This window comes from Onychostoma macrolepis, chromosome 10 (genome assembly GCF_012432095.1).
Source record: "Onychostoma macrolepis isolate SWU-2019 chromosome 10, ASM1243209v1, whole genome shotgun sequence".
Lineage (NCBI taxonomy): Eukaryota > Metazoa > Chordata > Actinopteri > Cypriniformes > Cyprinidae > Onychostoma > Onychostoma macrolepis.
In genome coordinates this window covers 16,775,111-16,795,922 of record NC_081164.1, presented here as the reverse complement: position 1 = coordinate 16,795,922, position 20,812 = coordinate 16,775,111, and the positions used below count along the sequence as shown (strand labels likewise).

General features: G+C 37.8%; 2 protein-coding genes across 4 annotated transcripts; one reads left to right on the top strand and one right to left on the bottom strand.

The window, feature by feature from the left end:
- The first annotated feature begins 309 nt into the window (after window positions 1-309).
- slc20a1b (solute carrier family 20 member 1b) lies at window positions 310-15,362 on the top strand. Of its 2 annotated transcripts, none has more exons than XM_058788485.1 (11): window positions 310-615; window positions 1,722-2,465; window positions 2,573-2,713; window positions 2,828-2,913; window positions 3,028-3,124; window positions 8,528-8,647; window positions 11,977-12,201; window positions 12,293-12,842; window positions 12,946-13,131; window positions 13,233-13,317; window positions 13,439-15,362. In XM_058788485.1, the coding sequence occupies exons 2-11, from the start codon at window positions 2,123-2,125 to the stop codon at window positions 13,592-13,594; spliced, it is 1,989 nt and encodes a 662-aa protein (XP_058644468.1). In that variant the 5' UTR covers window positions 310-615; window positions 1,722-2,122; the 3' UTR covers window positions 13,595-15,362. The 2 variants fall into 2 exon arrangements, with proteins under 2 accessions (XP_058644468.1, XP_058644469.1); XM_058788486.1 differs by having other exon boundaries at window positions 311-615; window positions 12,296-12,842.
- Window positions 15,363-15,990: 628 nt separating this feature from the next.
- Window positions 15,991-19,981, bottom strand: si:dkey-200l5.4 (uncharacterized protein LOC795026 homolog). Of its 2 annotated transcripts, XM_058788487.1 has the most exons (13): window positions 19,846-19,981; window positions 18,575-18,628; window positions 18,439-18,471; window positions 18,247-18,279; window positions 18,074-18,097; window positions 17,785-17,811; window positions 17,655-17,687; window positions 17,477-17,509; window positions 16,995-17,024; window positions 16,840-16,860; window positions 16,622-16,639; window positions 16,381-16,419; window positions 15,991-16,225 (listed from the first exon to the last, which is right to left on the bottom strand). In XM_058788487.1, exons 1-13 carry the CDS (start codon window positions 19,961-19,963, stop codon window positions 16,182-16,184), a joined length of 507 nt encoding a protein of 168 aa, XP_058644470.1. In that variant the 5' UTR covers window positions 19,964-19,981; the 3' UTR covers window positions 15,991-16,181. The 2 variants fall into 2 exon arrangements, with proteins under 2 accessions (XP_058644470.1, XP_058644471.1); XM_058788488.1 differs by lacking the exons at window positions 17,655-17,687; window positions 17,785-17,811.
- Between the last annotated feature and the right edge of the window lie 831 nt (window positions 19,982-20,812).

Sequence of the window (20,812 nt, the reverse complement as noted above, 5' to 3'; positions counted from 1 at the left end):
ATCAATTACGAAATTCCAAAACAAATGACTAAATTACTTTTTACAAAAAGAGCATTCTTATATAGCATCTGTAAACATCTGAAGTGAAGCATTTGTGGGGTAGATACTGTGTAAAGTCTTATATGAATATTTGAAATGTCTGGATTCTACAGATTTCGCTTTTTCCAGATTGTATAGTTACAGAGTAGTAGTAATGGTTTACAAGTCTAAGGTTAAGTAAATAGTCTTTTTATTTTTTTTGCCATCGCCAAATAAGGTAAGAGGGCGGGGTTTGTCCTTTGACGTCACTATTCACCGAAGACGGTCCCGCCCTCGCAGTCGGATGATATATGTCTTGCGTGGACAAGCAGGAACTCATCATCTGGAGCCGGCTCAAAGCGGTTTATTGTGATTTTTTCATTGATTTCAGAGCTGAAAACAACTAGCAGTGTCTTGTTTGTAGTCTTAAGCTTTGAATTTACTTTATTTATCCGACGTTAGTGTTTAGGAAAGAGCGAGAGCTTACTGTCTTACCCCGCGCGCGCGGAAAGCGGCTACGGGAAGTTGACTGGGCGGGCTACAGTGTCAAAAATATCTAACGTTACATCGACATTTATCGACGGTTTTCTTTGAGTGGTGAGTAAAAAATATTTTTTCCTTATTCTAGTTGGCAGTGAGTGATATTTGTCTTACTTTCTCATGGACGGTTTTCCTTTGGCTAATTTGAACGGTTAGAATGAGCGCGAGCTCGTGGCTTTGTCAGCTGATTCCCGGTGGTTAAACGTGAAAAAAATGCCAAGGTCTGTTTACGGTTAGTTAACAACACAGTGTCACTGATATATGTTTTTTTAATGTTCATTAGACATATTTTTGGGTTATTTTGGTATTTTAATAAAACAATTCTGATTAATAACGTTATATTTGTTGTTAGCGGGTGTGAATGAATGACGACACGTGTAGTGCGGAGCCGGCGCGCACTGAAAAGATGGATATCGCCCTAAAAAGCCCTACAAAATTTCTATATTGAAATAGTGTAAGAATTTATTTTTACATTTAATATCAACGAATTGTAATCGCTTAAAGCGGTCGTTTTTGTGGTTGTTCTCGAGTAATTCGTTTCCTCAAGCTAACGTTAGCGAGGAAGTGCGTGTCTAGCGCGAGCGGGGAGAACTGGCTCAAACAGCCCTAGAGTGACAGTCCGCCGCATTTCATCATTAATTTTCTGCGTTTCTTTGCCAATAAAGGCTGCATTGCAGGAATGTACTGGAAAGCCACATGACACCAATGCGCTGACGGCTCAATTTGAATAGTAGTCGCTGTTTGTTGTCACAGAGCTTAAAATTTTAATCAAAGCGTTGCCTTCTCGGGCTTGTAAAACAAAGTGGCCCGATTGACTTTGATCACTGTTTTTTTTTAGTGCTACATATTGTGACTTTGAACGTGTTGGCTTGATTGTTGTAGCCAAAAAGCTATCGGTTTTAGTTAATGCATAAGCAGTTGCCATATGGTGTATAGATGTATTTTAAAGAGTTTCTGTCTGTTCTCGATGCGCCCCCTTTTTTGTGCAGTGAAAGAGTTTTCTAGAGACCTTCAGCTCTGCTATATGCAAAAAATAAAACAGAAAAAAAGTACTGCTTTACTATGTAATGGACATATGTCCAAATTCTGGCCCCTCTGCAGTGAAATTGTTGCGTAACACGGGAACCTTCCCACTTTCTCCTCTTTTTTTTTTTTTTTTTCAGGAATGAGCTACCATTCACCCACCGTGTCTGTTGCACAATGGATGTCCGCTCTGTCTGCCTAATTGCCCAAGCCAAAACAAACTGTAACAGATCCAGTCTCTTCAGAGGATAGCAATAGGCCCTCACTCCACCCTCTCCCTTAACGTTACACATCAGTTTAGAGCAGAGCAGTGCAGATTCTCTCTAGTGTCTGGATTGCTTTGATTTGCTGGTTTAGCGAAGGGGCGAAGGTAGGTCTGAGGCAGAAAAAAGATTTAGAAAAACTATTACCTCAATTATCTGGGGATTAAAATATCCAGTGTGCTGCTGCTTGAATTATTTATACTTATTTGGTTCTGTTCCCTGTAAGATTGTGAAGTTTTTGTTTATTTTCCGTATAACTTGAAAACCATCTACGCACAATGGTGTCGACAACTCTGGCCACGGTAACGATTTTGACCACCCTTGCCACTCAAGTGGCTCTGACAGATTACCTATGGCTCCTAATCGTAGGCTTTATCATAGCCTTTGTCTTGGCCTTTTCGGTGGGTGCTAATGACGTTGCCAACTCATTTGGTACAGCAGTGGGATCAGGTGTAGTTACCCTTAAGCAGGCCTGTATTCTTGCTACTGTCTTTGAGACACTGGGCTCTGTGCTGCTTGGAGCCAGAGTCAGCGAGACCATCCGCAGTGGCATAATCGACGTGAACATGTACAATGGCACAGAGCACGTGTTGATGGCTGGATCAGTCAGCGCTATGTTTGGTAAGTAGTTTATGAAGCTTACTACTCATTTGTTATATATTAATGATTTTTTTTTTAATATGAAAAATTGAGGTTTCTCTTAAGTTCTTCATTTCACTACCCTTCAGGCTCTGCTGTTTGGCAGTTGTTTGCTTCTTTTCTGAAGCTTCCTATTTCTGGCACCCATTGCATTGTGGGAGCTACCATTGGCTTTTCACTGGTCGCCAAAGGTCAGCAGGGCGTCAAATGGCTGGAGCTTCTTAGAATTGGTGAGTCAGCTGCATTCACATCCATTTGTAGTTGCACGTGTCTGATTATTCTGGTTGTCAAGAAACTGGATATGTTTGTTTCCTAAGGTGTCATTGTTCTTTGTTCACTTACAGTTGCTTCTTGGTTCCTTTCACCTGTCCTCTCTGGCATCATGTCTGCCGTTCTTTTCTACTTTGTTCGCATGTTCATCCTGCAAAAGGTAAATAAAATGATCTTATCTTTAAACTTAGTTTTCTTTGAATGTAGAAGAATATTATATAAGGTCATGCCAAAGCTGGGTGTTGGCTAAGAGTCTGTACTTTGTCCTTTGCAGAAAGATCCAGTGCCCAATGGTCTGAGGGCCCTGCCTTTCTTCTACGCTGTTACAATGGGAATCAACCTGTTCTCCATCATGTTTACTGGAGCACCGAGTGAGTATCGCTCTATGTCTGCCTTTTGCATGCCCATTAACACCCTAAGCAGATGCCCAGACTCTGCCAGAGACAGTGCTTACAGCAAAGCAATGTTTAACCAGTGGGCTCTGGAGAACTCAGTGGAGCACTCATGACATGGACATGTGCCTGTATTCATGACCTCAGTCAGTGTTCTTTCCTTCTCCATCATAGGAGAGAAAAAAAAAAACTGTGGAATAAAGAATTCATGCCCATCAAAAAGAACCGTCAGCCACAGTAGAGAAAGCGCCATGTTTTTGAGTGCCGTTAACTGTTGAGCTCTAAATACTTTTGCCTTTTGAATTTGAAAACATATTAAATGAGCAACCTTTGCTCCTTTTTGTTTTCTCTTACCCACAGGGCTCAACAATTCAAGAAGTCAACTGGCCTGGGCCGTTAAATGAAGGCTTCAGGCCAGAGTATGACGCAATATGCACCCTCGGAGTGTGTAGACGTGCACTCCCAGGCAGGTGCGCTTTATGTAGGCACAGCAAGGTGCAGCATACACACATTCACATAGCAACACACATACCTTCTGTCTTAATGCGCTATGTAGGGCTTCAGGGAATTATATATATATATATATATATATATATATATATATAATTAGTAGTATCTGGACAGTGTATAGTTATGCAAGTTAGTTATGGGAAGTCATTGTGTTTTGAATAAAGTTCTTAAATTGAGTAATTTAAATATTAAAGTAAGATTTAAAGTAACCTTTTGACTTGATGTTAAATGCTCATTCCTTTCAGATAATGTGTAGTGGTTTTAATATGACACACTGAGCACAGTTTCTAATGATTTTAAAGATTAATAGTCTCCCAAAATTAAAAGGCAATCCTCTAGAGCCCATTTAATCATTCCTGTGTCACTTCAGGACTCTTGAATCAATCAGAATGAGGTTTCTCTTCAGCCAAATTCATCAGCTGACACACACGTCCTGTGAGTCGTTTCAGCACACCAGGTCAAGAACATGTATCCTCTCACAATTTCCCATACCAATTCAGGTCAACATAGTTGGCCATAGCCAAAACATCTTAACATAAGCTTATCCTGATCTTTGACCACACTTAGCGACATTGTCATGTCATCTGATGTTGGATTAGCTTTAAAGGAACCACATCACCAGACATAGTCACTTCACTCCTCCCACTCTCAGCCTGTTTAAGGCAGTTCACTCAGGTTCAGTTAATCCAGAGAGTCTCCCAGGACAGGACAATACCAGCACTTGCCAGGGGGGTTGAGAGGCATGTGGCATGCCATGAATTGTTGATCGACCTCCTTTGTCTTCTGAAGGGAACTGAACACAGGCACACATGCCCTATAAAATTTCAGTCAGTATATAACTAGGTGGAGTTTCCTTGAAGCAGTGTGTCTGCAGTGGTACTTGGAACACCTTGTTTTTCTGGTTTTGTTTTAACCGTTTGTGCAGTATGAGGGTGACGACACATTCCAACTCTCATACTATACAAAAAGTTTAGTCCATTCAATCTACTTTGGCATGTGATATGTAAGTGTTATATGCTCATCAAGTCAGGGATCTGTTTCTAATAACCCCCTTTCTCAAACATGGTGCCTCTCAACACTTTAATCATGTGCTTTAACCCACCCACACCCCCAGTTTCAGCACACAGACGTACTTTCATTTAGCAACTACAGTGCCTGGAAAGTTCTCCCCATGCAAAATACAGATGACACATAAGCCCTCTTTCTCTTTTTAATGCCAGCAGCCCTCAGCATTTGAGACCTGAATAGGTAAACAATTATTTGTTTGTTCTCCTCTCTACTCTGTTTAGTTAGTCAACTAGTATTCAAAATAACTTCTCTTAATAAACAACATGACTTTTATGCAGATTGTATACTAGTTGCCAGAAGTCAAAGCTAGTCTGCAGATTTTGGGCAGGCATAGTTGACACATTTCCCAGAAAAACACAAACACGACTTCAGACTTCAGACTGTGATTCTATGCAGTCAGAGGAGATCAAACTTGTTTAACATTTTGAGCTGATTTTAGAATACATTTTCATTTGTCATGCGTCTCCTAACAGCGAGGCACATGTTTCTGCATTAGTTTGTTGCTTTCACGACTTTTGATAGAATAGTAGTGCGTGAACCTCAGTTACTGTATTATGCCCAAGCGGCAACCTCTCTTGAAACCAACACAGAAGTGACTTAAACTGTAATTCGTCAACTGGCCGCTAGAGGCAGTCTGCAAAAGGGAGTCAATCCCATAGACTCCCCATGTTAAAATTCCCAACTTTACAGCAGAAAAAAAAAATGTTTACAGCCTGGTTCAAAAAATGAAATGCTTGGCCAGCAACCAGCTCCACCCACAACCCGCCTTTTTGCCCATTTTCGATTATCCGGGAGTGACGCGCAGCCAAGATGGCGATCTCCGCGCACTTTAAGCTTCAAAAATGCTCTTCAGAAACCTACGGGTGACGAAGTTATATAGTGTATTCCAGCCTTGTATTACTCATATTCCTAATTTAAGAATAAGGAACATGATGATTGGCTACACCCTCCCGCTCCCAGTACTTCAATGCTTGTTTTCCGGTCTGCTTCCCCCTTTGGAAAAACAGACAGTGGTGTGTTTTGGTTTCCCTGGGGATATAAAGCAAACACGAAAGGCAGCAATAACAGACTTGTGGATTTGAAACGGAATGTTTTTATATTTGGCCAGACTTATTCAGCAGGACTCAACACAGTTTACAGTGTCAAAAAGAACGTTTTGTTTAAAGTGCCGAATCATTTGTGGGTGCTAGACTTGGTGGCAGGGGTCAAAAAACTAGATGTGTCTCAACAGACACCAAACAACATTCTGGTAGTGCTACAAAGGTAGAATGTTATGACACCATAAAAGTTTATTTCATGATGTCAGTTAATTATCAAAAAATGCTTGGAACTTTTGGAACAGACATGAGGCAGTGAAAGACCACAAATGGCATAAATACCAGTGCCCAGCCCACAATGACTCATAAACCATCATCCCGTCACCAGGATGAGGTATAGTGCTGAATGTGTCTGGAAAAACAACTCATGTTATTGTGTAATAAAGGCCATGGGATAACACATTTTATTGTGAGGTGAAGCAGGAAATGAAGCCACTTCCATTCATTCATCCCACTGCATGTTTGTGGTCTGGCTGCTCCCCTTTTGTGGGGTAGTGTTTATCAGACTACGTTGATGTGAGCATGAATGCATTCCCTGCCTAACTCGCATGCACTGGGCTGCATTTTTCACACCATGAGCAGGAATTATGCCAGACTGCCATACTTGATAACTGGGCCCCATTCTTTGGCCTTTCTCTTATTTTCATCATTCACCCCCTCACCTCCTCTGGCCACACCTGTTCTGTCCCTTTAGATGCTGCTTCTAGGGATGTAACGATTAACCGCGAGCCGGTTGAAAATCGATTCATATATGTGACGATACAAATCGGTTGAGATGCTAAACAAATCACGATTCAATTAGGGGTAGGAGTTTATATGAATGTATGTCTGAGGGGAACTTACTGTCTTTAGAAAAATTTTGATGGTATTTTTTCTTCTCCTCTTGCCTCTGTATAATGCATATTAAAGTTCTTAAGTGCAGCGCTGCTTTGTTTACAGCGGAAACCAAGGAAGCGCCACCTGCGCTTAGTTTCATTTCATGCAGATATTTTTTATGTATACAATAGTTTCACAAAACTGAAGTCATACCATTCTGTTTTTGCTTCAAATTTCGAAATTATACAATCTAATTTAGATTATTAACTGCTCATGTTGCATGTATGCAGCATCTTGCCTCTCATTTTAAATGGAAAGAGCACAGACAAAGCCTTATTTTGTTTATATGAAGAGATTTCTTTTATTTGTGTTACTTGGTTGATTTGGAGCTTGTTTTAAAATTTCAATTCAGTTTTATTTACATTTACATTATTTACATTTTGTTATTTAGCAGAGGCTTTTATCCAAAGCGACTTACAAATGAGGAGAATAGAAGCAATCAAAACCAACAAAAGAGCAATAATATGCAAGTGCTATATTAGTATATTATTATAGTGTTATATTTCAGTTTCACAAAGAAACATGCTGCATTTTGTCCAAGCAATAATAAAAGGACATGTTTAATTTATAATTTGTCTTAAATCTAATTTTGAGGGGGGGAAAAAATAACTTGAATCGAATCGTGAACTCAAAATCGTGAGTTGAGTGAATCGTTATTCCCTAGCTGCTAAGTCATTTGGGTGTTGGGAAAGTTCAGCTGTTCCTCCCTCACATACCTCAGCGCTCTATTCAAAGAATGTGGTGCTCCTTGTGTCTTGTCTTCTGAGATTGAACTAAAGTTGCATAACCAAAGCACGCAGTGGCGTAGCATGCCCTGCAGTGTCCTGCTGTAGTACGTGCATGTGGCAAGGCACGGGAGTTTATGCCCCACTGCTCCCTGTCCTCTTATCTCTCAACCTCTCTTTTTATTTTTCACAGCCGTACTCCAATAAAGCCATTTTTTCAGTTTCATTTGGGCAAAGTCTTGCTCTGAATATTTCCAGTTTCTTTTTTTTTTTTTTCACCCTTTTTTGGTCTTATGAACCTGTGCTGACACACTTCATTGTCTGTCTGTGGTTTTGGACCCTGTGGGGAATTCGTAAATGGCCGACTTGCTCATCCAGCAATCTTCCTTGAGCATGCAGCACGCATTCTTCATCACCGCAGCTAACACCGCAGTCTTGGCTGAGATATAACCTTTCGGCAGGAGTGGTCACACTTTTTTTTCCCCACACGTCCTCCCAGAGAGGTGGGGGTGATATCTTGCTGCAATAGCCTTTTAAGGTACCCGAACTTGCTGACCATATGGTACAGCGGCCTTGTGCGCTGTCTTGTCACTGCAACATTTTCCTGCTGTTCACATCTCACCTGAAGTGTTACGTAAGATGATAGGCCCTGTGCTTACATTCTGTATGTGACCAAGATATTTGACACTTGGTTGCAGTGGTTGTTTTGGCTTGCGTTTCTATGGACTCCTAAATAAGTAGAGCAAGTAAAAAAAATTTTTTTTATTATTATTATATATATATTTTTTTTATATAAATGCTCTTCACAATAGTCTTCTAACTGAAAATGATAAATGGGAGCTGCTGGTCTACATATTATTCTCTGAATGTGCACTTCTTTTCCTCAAAGGGAGTGCAAGCAACTTTTGGGTGAAGTAAATCCATTTATGTCTTAATGTTTAACTCCAACACCATTACTAACAACCAGGTGTCCACAATGTCCTGTTCATTCCCTAATGCTGTTTGTTGATGGTAGCACATGCTGCCTGTTGTCTCAAAAGCACCTTTCCTTTCTTCCCCTCCTCCCCCTCGATATCCCTTTCCTCCTGTGAATGATGGGACTGCAGTGCTGGGCTTTGATGAACTGCCCTGGTGGGGAGTGCTGCTCACTTCCGTCGGCTTTGCCTTCGTCATCGGTATCATCGTTTGGTTTGTTGTCTGCCCTCGGCTCAAGAAGAAGATTGAATGTAAGTATCTGTCTTTAGTCTGTGTTGATTTTAACAATGTAAACCATAACATTTATGTAATCATTAGCAATAGAACTATGAGTCCTATCCAGTTGCACAGTGTTATTTCCAGAGCACAACTGGGTAGCATAACCGTTGCCAAATAGACTATTGAAAGAAAGATAAACGGGTTGGGTGCCTCAAGGGTTTGTGTTAGGCCCATTAGGTTTTTTTTTTTTTTGCATTGTACTTAAAGATTTAACAATACATCAACTATTTTATATCATTATTTTATTTATTTATTTATTCATTAGTGTTGTCATGGTACCAAAATTTCTGTATTCAGTACCAATTTCGGTACCAAAGCAAAACACAAAAACTAATTAAGAAATGCGTTATTTTTATTAATAGAGTTAAACACAAATAAACTGTACAAAAAACAATGCCATTCTTTATGCTTATTTAAAATTGTTTCAAGTTTTTCCACAAGTAACAAAAGTATTAAAAAAAAAAAGTAAACAAGTTTCATCCAAAAGTTTGTCATATTTCTGCTGCTGCTGAAAAACTGTAAACTGTTCTGTTTTAGGGTTTGCTGGTGTGTTTCATGATCTTCCTGCAGCTGTAAAAGGAAAATATAATATACTTAAGTAAAGCAATGGGCTGAGTCTGACCAAATGCAACATTAGATCATTGACTCCAGCTAAAATATAACTTTTCAGTAAATTACAAACGTCAGCTTTTATGATAAATTTAGATGAGATTACATATATTTTAAGACGAGTGTAAATCAAATAGATGGAAACTGTAGTATTAAAAACACTTTACAATAAGATTCCATTTGTTAGATAACATGAACTATCAATAAACAATAGTTATATAGCAATTATTCTTAGGATTAATTTCAAAATTTACTCTCTCTCTTCTCTACCACTAAGCTGGTGTGTGGTGGGTGTTCTGGCACACTATGGCTGCCGTCGCATCATCCAGGTGGATGCTGCACACTGGTGGTGGTGGTTGAGGAGACCCCCCCCCCCCCCACATTGTAAAAGCACTTTGAGTACCCAGAAAAGCGCTATATAAATGTAACAAATTTATTATTATTATTGTAAAGTCTATACAGGAGATAAAAATTTGACTACTTTCATTTAATCCAAATTGTTTACATATTTAATTTTAAAGGGATTTTAAAACCTGCTAGTTATCCAGCCAAGAATAGCAACTAACTAACTAGCTAAAAAAAAAAAAAAAGCCCAGAACTGCTTTTCTGACGGACTGATATGACATAGACACTGTTAACAATTTGTACATTCTCTAACATGCATGTTTTAGATTAACAATTCACTTAAAAGCCTCTGGTGTGTAAAAATAGTAAATACCGTCATGTCGTCCTGTTTTTTTTTTTACCCTAATAGTTATAGGAGCATTAAATAGTTAAAGAAACTTCATACTAATGCTCATTATATTAGCGTTAGCCACGCTTATGCTAATGATTAACTCTGCTAATAACGGCGATGTTTATTTCAATCTGACATTCAAATTAAAATATGGAATAATATTCATAACAGAAGATATAAATATTAAACTGAAACTTGCCTGCTTGAACTCTTTCATTTGATCTGGGTGTCGGTCTTTAAAGTGTTGTTAGTTTGTGTTTCCTCCTTTTGATGTCACCACGTCTCAGTGCTTTTATGAAGAGAGCGCATTTGCGCACCTCTCGGATAGCGCATCAAGAACCGGGTTGACCGGGTACTCTACCACCGGTACTTACAAAAACCTGGTAATATGACGTTTTCATTTTTTTAGTACCGACTTGGTACCGAAGTACTGGGTCTTTTGACAACACTAATATATTATTTTATAATGTATAATATAATATAATAAAATCACACACAGTTTATATTTTTAGACCCTATTCAAGTCTGGACAGCAATCTGTGGACATGCAAGATTTATTAGCCTTAGGCCAAGCACCAGGTGTTCACTGGGATTGAGGATAATACCCTGCAGATTAAAGATGCTGGCAGTGGACACCAGTTTTAATCATACTCTTTAAAGGAATATTCTGGATTCAATACAAATTAAGCTTTGTCAACTCTATATGGGGTTTTCTTTGTGTAAATTATCCTTTTCCTGTATCCTTCCACATGCCATGCAAAGTACTGGGTTTATTTGGTTACAGTTGTGAAATGTAGTAAAAAGTATTTTAACAGCCTCATCTCGGTTCACGGTAACAGAAGTTTAATGGAAAGCATATGTTTTATAATCCTCAAATCACATGACAGACAAAAACACACAATATTCTAACAAACTGTACTTTCAAGAAATACCAGCTTTAGGTTAGGCTGGTCTCTTTGTTGTAATACAGTTCTTTAACACAAACAAAACAAGTCATCTTGTCTTTATCTAAAGCTGTATAGTCCGGCTGTGCACCGACAGCCTAATTGGGTCAGAGTGATCCAATAATTGATCTTTGGCTAGTGAACTTGAATAGCCGTGGTCCAGCTGAGGTGTTGACGGAAGTAGCTCAGGCTCATTGAGCTAAGGTACATGACTACGGTTTGATGTGGCTTTTGCTACTAAAATTTAATGCATGTGCTTTGACACCTATGAGCAGATCAGTGGACGATGGACCGAGTTATGTCAGGCTGTCCTTGAAATGTAGGGTTATAGTGACAATTTAAGCAAACAGAGTTTGCCTCTGAAAGTTTATAGAATCAAGTGTTCATGTGATGGCCATGTGAACTGCCAGTGATTTAAAGTGCTTACCCGCCTTTTGTACTTTGATCAGATTCACCGTTACTCAACTAATTAGGGTTCTCAATTTAATGTTTATACAGTTATTTGAGAAAATAGTAAATTTATGCATTCAATTAAACAATTGACCCATATGTTAAATTAAATGATAGGGAAACTTCATTTTTGGCTGTTTTTAGCAAATTTCATATTTTTTAAATATTGATGGGTACAAGTTTAGTAGTTTACATGTTTATTATAATATTAAAATTGGTTCAAAGGGATTGCTTGGGGTTAGAAAGAAGAAAACAAAATAAAATTGAATTAAAATGGGTAAAATTATATAAACAAGTTGTGCATTAAAGTAATGAATATAAAAATAGCGAGTAGAAAAATGTCATGGAATCAGTCTTCATTCAGTATATGAGGATGATCATATTTGGGGGTCCGTGGCAACTAAAATATTGAAAGCCCCTGTATTATAATAAAAATTAAGTAGATTTTTTATTTTTATTTTTTTTTCTGCGTAATCTGTCCAGATTTAATGTACTCGTCTGTTACTTTTTTTTAATTTGCTAGCAAGCTTGGAGCTGACCGTCTATCTTATTTGACATACAGGTAAAGTAAAGTCTTCCAGTCCCTCTGAGAGTCCTCTGATGGAGAAGAGGGAGCTGCATGAAGCTCACAGTCCCATCCTGAAACCTGTCCCTGAGGAGTCCAGTGCCATGCCCTCTCTCACCCCCTTGGCCCCTCCTCTTTCTGAGGAGCGCAGGGTCACCTTTGACATTGGAGATTCAGATGACGCAGATCAGAAGGACTGCAAAGAGTCAGAGACGGGCAGTGGTGAGTCTGTAGGGCCTCACATGCCATGTCAATCATGACACGTTTACTGTTTTTGTCGAAGATCGATCATGTAACTTGATTCTGTTTTCAGCAGCTCCGAAGACTGGCCATGTTCATTTCACCAACGGCCCCGCTCACATTCCTAGCAATGGTTACTCTCAGTACCACACAGTTCACAAGGACTCCGGCCTGTACAAGGACCTGCTGCACAAACTCCATCTGGCAAAAGTGGGAGACTGCATGGGGGAGGGTGGGGACCGGCCCATCCGCCGCAACAACAGCTACACCTCCTACACCATGGCCATCATCGGCATGCACGGAGACTTCAAGCCCAAAGAAGGTGACTTCCGTGCTTCTGAAGATGGAGACAAGGAAAAAGCCAACACTCAGGAGAGGAAGCGCATCCGCATGGACAGCTACACGAGTTACTGCAACGCAGTGGCAGAGAGTGGTGCACCTGAAGGTCTCGGTGATGGTGAGGTTGCTTTGGAGATTGCCAACGATGATGCTGGGAGCAGCCGTAGTTCTTTGGACGAGGATAGAGCTGATGCTGACAGACCTGAAGTGTCAATGCTCTTCCAGTTCTTGCAAATTCTCACTGCCTGTTTTGGTTCCTTTGCTCACGGAGGAAATGATGTCAGGTAATGCAAATGCAATGAACTGCATGGTGCTCTAAATAGATTTAAGAGTGCATTATAATCTTAAGCACTTCAAGCAATTTAACTAGTTCTCTTTTGCATTCAGTAACGCAATTGGTCCGCTGGTTGCCCTGTGGCTGGTCTATGAGAGTGGGTCCGTTACATCACATGCACCAACTCCAATCTGGTTGCTGCTGTATGGAGGAGTGGGCATCTGTGTCGGTTTGTGGGTCTGGGGCCGTAGAGTCATCCAAACCATGGGCAAGGACCTGACCCCCATCACCCCGTCTAGGTATAAACACAGCCATGTTGTCACATCAGAAAGCACCTGCTGTACAGAACACAACCTCCCAACTGGTAGACTTCCCTAAACAATGCTTTGTTTAATTTCAGTGGTTTCAGCATTGAGCTCGCCTCAGCCGTCACTGTTGTGGTTGCTTCCAACATTGGTCTTCCAGTTTCTACCACTCACTGCAAGGTAAGATGAGCCTGTATGCAAAACAAACCAATGCAAATCAAGTCCTACACGGAGGCTATTTGAATGAAGCTTGATGTTGAGGGTGTATTATATTTAATTTTTTTTTTTTGTTTGCTTTCAGGTCGGGTCAGTGGTGGCTGTTGGTTGGATGCGCTCCAGAAAGGCAGTGGACTGGCGACTGTTCAGAAACATCTTCATGGCCTGGTTTGTCACTGTACCCATTTCTGGCCTCATCAGCGCGGCCATCATGGCCCTATTCACCTACGTCATTCTGTGAGGCCTTGAAAGTCCGCTCTGCCTCCCTCTCTGCTCACGAGGAGCCCCCACCTGCAACCAGGATCCCCAGAGAGAGGTGGAGGGCATATCTCTACCTTCTCTGTCTCTCTCTACCTTTCTCCCCTCCGTCATCCTCGTGATGAGTGGGGATGAAAAAGGCCCCTTTCGATAGAGCCTGTGATTCTTGGCTGCATTATTTTTAGCCTGTATTGATGATTTGTGTGCATTGCACCAGGTCACATTCCATAGGCCAGAGAAGAAAATGTCTTCAAAACTAAAATGGTTGCCATTTAAATTCCCTCTTGTACATATGTCAAATCACCTTGTTTTTTATGTAATTATGTACAGAACTAAAGGTTTTTTTTTTTTTTTTTAAAGGTAAATGATCAATTACAATGCAGTATTAGCCTTCATTTGACATGCATTTTTCATTTTAGTTTCTCAGAGAAGTGGTGTTTTGATGCGAAGAATTCTGGGAAGAGGAATTGAGTTGCATTTTCCTTCTTATGCATTCAGTATGTGTTCATTTTCCACTTTTTCTCAAGCAGGCCTAACTAAACTCAAATAGAGCCTTACGACACCCACATTTTTAGCAGAGTCTTATGAGGGTTGATTAGCAAAGTAAATTGGTTGCTCACATCATGTTCCTTAATACAATTTCAGTGTCCTTTTCCAGATGTCTTTTAGTTCTTTTGTAGGTTACACTACAAAACAGGCCATACAAAACATAACAGTTGTTCTGTTATCATTCTTTTAGTCCTCTTTTGTTCAATGGTTTGCAGAATATCAGATTTGTTTTACACCACTGTAATTGAGCTGTTAATATTTGCTCTGCTTTGCCCAGCGTCGAATAACAACTATAACGGACCCACTTCTGCTTGGAGATGCAGTTAAACATCTCAGCAGCAACTGCAAAGATTCAAGCTTTTCCTTAAAGCACAGAAGCGCTCTGCTGTAGTTAGTATGCTCTTGGCGACTCCCGTAAATGCAGCGCGTCCCCAAATGTTTGCTGTAGACAATTGAACTCCATACGGTGGATTATGGCCCATTGTGCTCGGTTGCCAAGGGTCGCTGTTGTTGCATACGGATGAAGTGTTACTAGGATACCCAAACTCTTATTTTACCAGTGTAATACTGGTCAGGGTTACTCCAGCGGCCGAAAGATCATAAGTTAATTATTAAAAATATCCCCCTGCCAAAATGAATTTGGCAATCATTTGTTTTTAGTCAAAAAATATAACCTGATGAGCCTCTTCCCTTTTAGAGTATTACAGTAATGCTTTGCTGTGACGCTTGACATCAGAAACAGTGAATCAGACTCAATGGAGTGAAGTTTATGCTGGATGTGAGACCATTGGCGTTCCTGTAAAACTTGATGGATGGTGTAACTCATCTGCTCCAGCCTTCAAAGACCTGCCTCTGTAGTTCTTTTGAGGAATGTATACCAATACAAACAGTATATGTGTATATATTTTACAAAGGGTTGCTATCGTATCCCCTACAGCAACACAATTGACTTACCGTATTTATTAGATAGGTGTGGGACAGTGGTGTTAAATTATGGTTTGGACTGAAGGCAGCAGTAACTTCATCTGCACTGCTGTGATTTGGTTATAACTTAACACATTCAGACCTTACATAGTTGCTGTAGTTGCCTTAAGGATGTATCTCTTTGTTTTTTTTTTTTGTTTTAACCAAAGAGAAAAAAGGTGGAGTGTTTTGTTGTCCACTGGACTTTGGGGATGAAAGAATAAATGTCTTTTCCAGTATCCAGTCTTTGCCTGTTGATTTTCAAAGGAAGAAATATTTCTTGTTCTTTCTTATTACTTAAGAAATTATATTTATTATAATTCTAACATTAGAGAGAGAGTAAAATAAATATCTATTTCTACAGTATCATATATAGTTTATTAATATTTCTATTAGATGCCTGATTTCAAATAAAGTGTTCAATTTCATTTCATTTTAATTATATTTCTGGTTTAAAAAGGTGAAACTGTTCATATTTTGGCCATTAAAATAATGCTCGTATCAGACGAGACATGCATTTAGCTACAAAACTATGAACATTTCCCTCAATTATAAAAGGCGTTTCTTGAGAGTTTAAGAGTCTTCTTCTATATGCAGTAAAACAGCTTGTCCTCATCAGGTTGTGGGACTTGGGGACGGGCAATGATGCATCTTTGGTCCAAAAATAAGCTGGGACAATGCAGATGATATAAATAAAGCTCAAATGAGCACCCAAGGACTGTAGACGGCGCTGGCCTGGATAACCGTCCTAGATATGTTCTAACTACCTACATCTGCTACTCAGACTGTTGCTTCTAAGAAGCCATGTAATCATCTGTTATTACACCCACCTCCAGCCTAGCATTAATATGAACTCTGGACTCCCGCCAGTGTTTACAGTCTTTATTTGGAAAAAAAAAAAAAGCAGCCATCACAAATTGTGTGAAAGGTCACCATGCATGTTTTTTTGTCCAGGTGGTACATACAGTAGGTTAAAAATTTTGCAGTATGCTTTATAAAACAAGGCATTTAGATTTTAAAGATGTTAGATGGATTCCACACAGCTGCTTCACACGGTCTTAAGAATTGTAATATACATCGTATTCTTCATCACTGAAATCCTCTAGAAAGAAAGGTCACATTAATATAAATAAATTAAAAAAATATATTAATTATAATATATAATAATTTTGAATTATATAATTTGTATTTATTTTGTAAAAAAAAAATATATATATATATATTATTTATTTTATACAGTTTTATACAATAACTCACCAGTACTTTTCACATCCTCTTCAACCTGCTCACTGTGTTCTGGAAAACAACAAAACACAATAGTTAAGGACAAGGAGACTATAAAATGTGTGGTCAATTGTCAAAATGCTATTATAATTGCAGGAGTTTAAAAAAAAGTCAGCCATTCAATTTCAAGAGAAACACCACCCCACGCATTTTAGACTACTAACTGTTTTCCTCTTTAATAATGGATACAAATAATGTAATGTGAAGCGTTTACCTGTGTTCTGTTGAGAGGCTGTGCAATAAGAGACACGTGTTACATAACTTTACATAAGTCAGGGAAATACTACAGCAATACAACCACTGTATAAAGACTCATCGTCTTATATAATATTAGTATTGTCTGAGATAATCATAGAAATCATATAACATAAAGGAAACATTGTCCTCGTGTTTTTGTTTGCACTATACTGTAATTTAAAAGAATTGACTTACTGTCGTCCTCAGAGTCTGAATCTGAATAAACAGAATTACACAACACAAGCTGCGGTCAGTCCACATGATCTGTTTTCAAAGGCCAGTCTGCATTGTGAGTGACGGACTGTCGCCCTCGCGTGGTGATGAATGGAATCACACCGAGATACACCTACCTATGGGCGCGTCACTTCCGGTGTTGGCTCCTACGTCAAAGCAAACATTGCATAAGAGACGCAGAGAATTCGTCACGTGTGGCTCAGTACAAGAACAATTTGTTTCCACAAAAAAAAACACTAGTTTTTAAACACATGAAATGTTTGCATCCCCCAATAATATGGTAAATTCGGCCTGTTTCACCAAAGATGTCATGGCCTTTCAACAATTAAAATCATATAACAATTACATAATTTTGACACAATATGAAATTTGATCTCCAGAAACATTTTTCCTACATTTTGCACAAAACATTGTAAACATCACATAACATTATCACAAAATAAAACAGCTTGACATATTAACGTTGGACAATAAACAGTGTCTCTAATTATTTAGAAATTAATTTTCAGACTCTATTTTCAATGCATTATGTACTATGTTTATACTGAATGTGCATCTTTCTAGAAAATAAAGTTCTGGAAAAAGTCTTTGTCTTTACCTGTAGCATCTGTTAGCGCCTCTCTCTCACCATCTACAGGGTTATTCAGAGAGTATAAATAGACAAATGAATAATAATTATTAATTATTATAATTCACCAATTATAATGCTAACTGCATATCATTTGCATATGCTATACTCTAACTTTATGATTGGTAACAAATATGTGTCATCTTACCATCACTATCTTCCTTCTCAAGCAATTTTTGCTCTGTAAAAATCAGTTCATGACCACAAATATGAATCAATGTTTTTCAACAATGATCCTGAGCAACAAAAGGGAGATAAATGAGACAGAGACTTCTTACCTTCTGAGTCTTCATCATCTTCCTCCTCTGTAATATATATTTTTATATTCATCAAATGCAATTCATTATTTAATATTTGTACCTATATTGTATCTATCTATCTATCTATCTATCTATCTATCTATCTATCTATCTATCTATCTATCTATCTATCTATCTATCTATCTATCTATCTATCTATCTATGTTACATATTTGCATTATCTATTATGCTCTGTACTAAATCCTTCCAGAAAACAAGATTTGGCAAAAAAAAAAAAAAAAAAAAAAAAACAAGTCATTGTGTTTACCTGTCACAGCCTTTGCCTCTCCATCTGTTAGGGTTCAGATGATTCAGATTATAACAAAACAAGACTTTTCTCACTCATATGTTGTTCCTATTTATTCTGTCAACGAGTCAGAGCATATTGAATGTGAGTAAATGGCCCTAAACACAAAATTTGATTTTGAATTCCACGTATACCTTTCACACGAGCAGCCTCATACTCCAACTCATCTGAGGAAACAGATATGAAATGACGTCGTACAGTTAATGTGAAGAGAAATATAAGCATCTGTCTGAGATATGTCATATCAGTGAGTCATTTCAGTGACCTCCAAAACCAGCAGAAGTTACGCAGAGCAAAGCAGGCTGGCATGAGAAATAACGGCCCACCTGTTTGTGGAGTCGTGCTGTTCTCTTCAAGTGCTGAGGTCAGACAAAACAGAACAGATGTTTGCTTTGCTGTTTTTCTTTTTTTCCTAAATCTTTGACTGTAATAATATGCAAAACAAGCTGAAAATAATGTTACCTCTCTCTTCTGGCAATTTAGTCCTTTCATCACATTGCAGAGATGCTGAAATCACTACAAACACAAAAATGTACAAGTATCATTTCATTTCTGTCCTATACAGTTTTTCATATTACTTCACAAGCAGATAATGTATAAAATGCTGGCTATTTGGCCATCTATTACTAATCGAGGATGAATGAAATGGTTATTAATGACTTGTCTTCATTCAATTTTTTTTTTATCTAAGAACAGATCATTCCAAAATAAAACAAATGGAAACAAATGCAATGCTTAAGAGCTATTAAACTTAATAATAATAATGCTTAATAAAAAAAAAAAAGCTGTCAAAAAAAAAAATAAAATAAAATAAAATTAAATCAAAAGATGCAAAAACATGATACGGTTGTGATGTATTATGCTATGTGCACTTTGTTTTAAATTTTCCTGAAAATACAATAAAATAAAATAATAAAATACATTTTTAATTTAATAATAGTAATAGTTAATAAAAAAAAATAAAATAAACTGTCAAAACAAACAATAAAAATGCAAAATATATTTAAACATTTTTACAAAAATGTACATATTTAAATTTATTGTAAATAAATAAATGATCTAAATAAAATTTAATTAGAAGTTGCAAAAACATGTTACGGGTGTGATTTATTATGCTATGTGTACTTTGTTTTAAATTTCCCTGAAAATAAAATAATAAAATAAATTGGAATAAATAATAATAGTTAATAAAAATAAACTGTAAAAACAAACAATAAAAATGCAATATATACGTTGTATTATGTAATATTATATATCCGTATTATACATTTGTGCACTGTTTAAAATTTCCCTGAAAATAAAAGAAAAAGAAAAGAAAAATTAATAAATATTAATAGTTAATAAAAACAAACTGTCAAAAAAAAAAGTAATATGAATGCACAATTTTAAATTTTATAGATGGCTAATAATATAAACATCATATAATAATATGAATAAAAATGTAATAATGTATTATTATTGTAATTTAAAAATAACAAGTGACAAAATGTGTGTATATATATATTATATATATATTTTCCGTTCAACACAAATAACAAACATCATATAATAATATTAATAAAAATATAACAATATAAAATAATGATATAGTTTTATTCTAATTAAAAAAATAAGAGACATTTTTGTTCAAAACTGGCATGAGAGAGAGAGAGAGAGAGAGAGAGAGAGAGAGAGAGAACATATAAATTACACAGACATCATTAAAAACGTGTGATGTTATATTGTAATCTTACCACTGTGGAAACCTGCCACTGCAACAAAGAGGATTATGGGTACACTACTTCTCATCTTGGATAAAAGAGGTGGATGCCGAACAAATTGAAACAAAGGGCTAAATGTCAGCGTGTGCATTGAATCTCACATTTGCCGGTGGGTCTTTTTATATGTTTGCTGGCATCACATGCTGTGGTGGGACAGGCCCGTCTCTGTTTACCTGCCAGCAGCTGGATGGCACATCTCGCTCGACACACAGATGTGCCATTATTTCCACACTCAAAGCCTTTCATTGTTGACTTTGTGATCAGACGTTCCTGTATTGTGGTCAGTGGTGACTGGTGTAAGAATGGGATGGATGTTAATTTGTGTTTTCAAAAGTAAAAGGTCATTTCCTGTCCAAATTGGTTTGTGTTTGGCATCTTAGTAAAGGAAATGATTGATTGTGCTCACAGATCTGATGTCACTGCTGTTGTTGTTGTTTAGTGTGATTGTAAGGGGCCGTTCACACAGAACTCAATTTTTTTCATTCCTCTGCTACTTTTCAGTTATTTTTCTATGGAAACACACACTAGACGGACATAAAACCTATGGCGCTCAAGGTAAAATAAGCTCAATTTACACATAAAAAAAGTCCCCCACCCCACCCCCACCAATTGTTTTTCAAAGTAAAAGTGCATTCTGTGTGAATGCACATTTCTAAAGCAAAGTTATTTAATCCTCAGGCACATCATATTTATATACACATACACACACACACACACACACACACACATATATATATATATATATATATATATATATACAGTATATATATGTGTGTGTGTGTGTGTGTGTGTGATATGGCTGAGGATTAAAAAATTGCTCATTTTGCACCACAGACACTATTATGGAAAAGGGTAACTGTGGGCATGGGCTACTTACATTCCCTAACACAAATAACATTTCATGCTGAAACTGAGTTGATTTGTTTTAATAGAAAATACA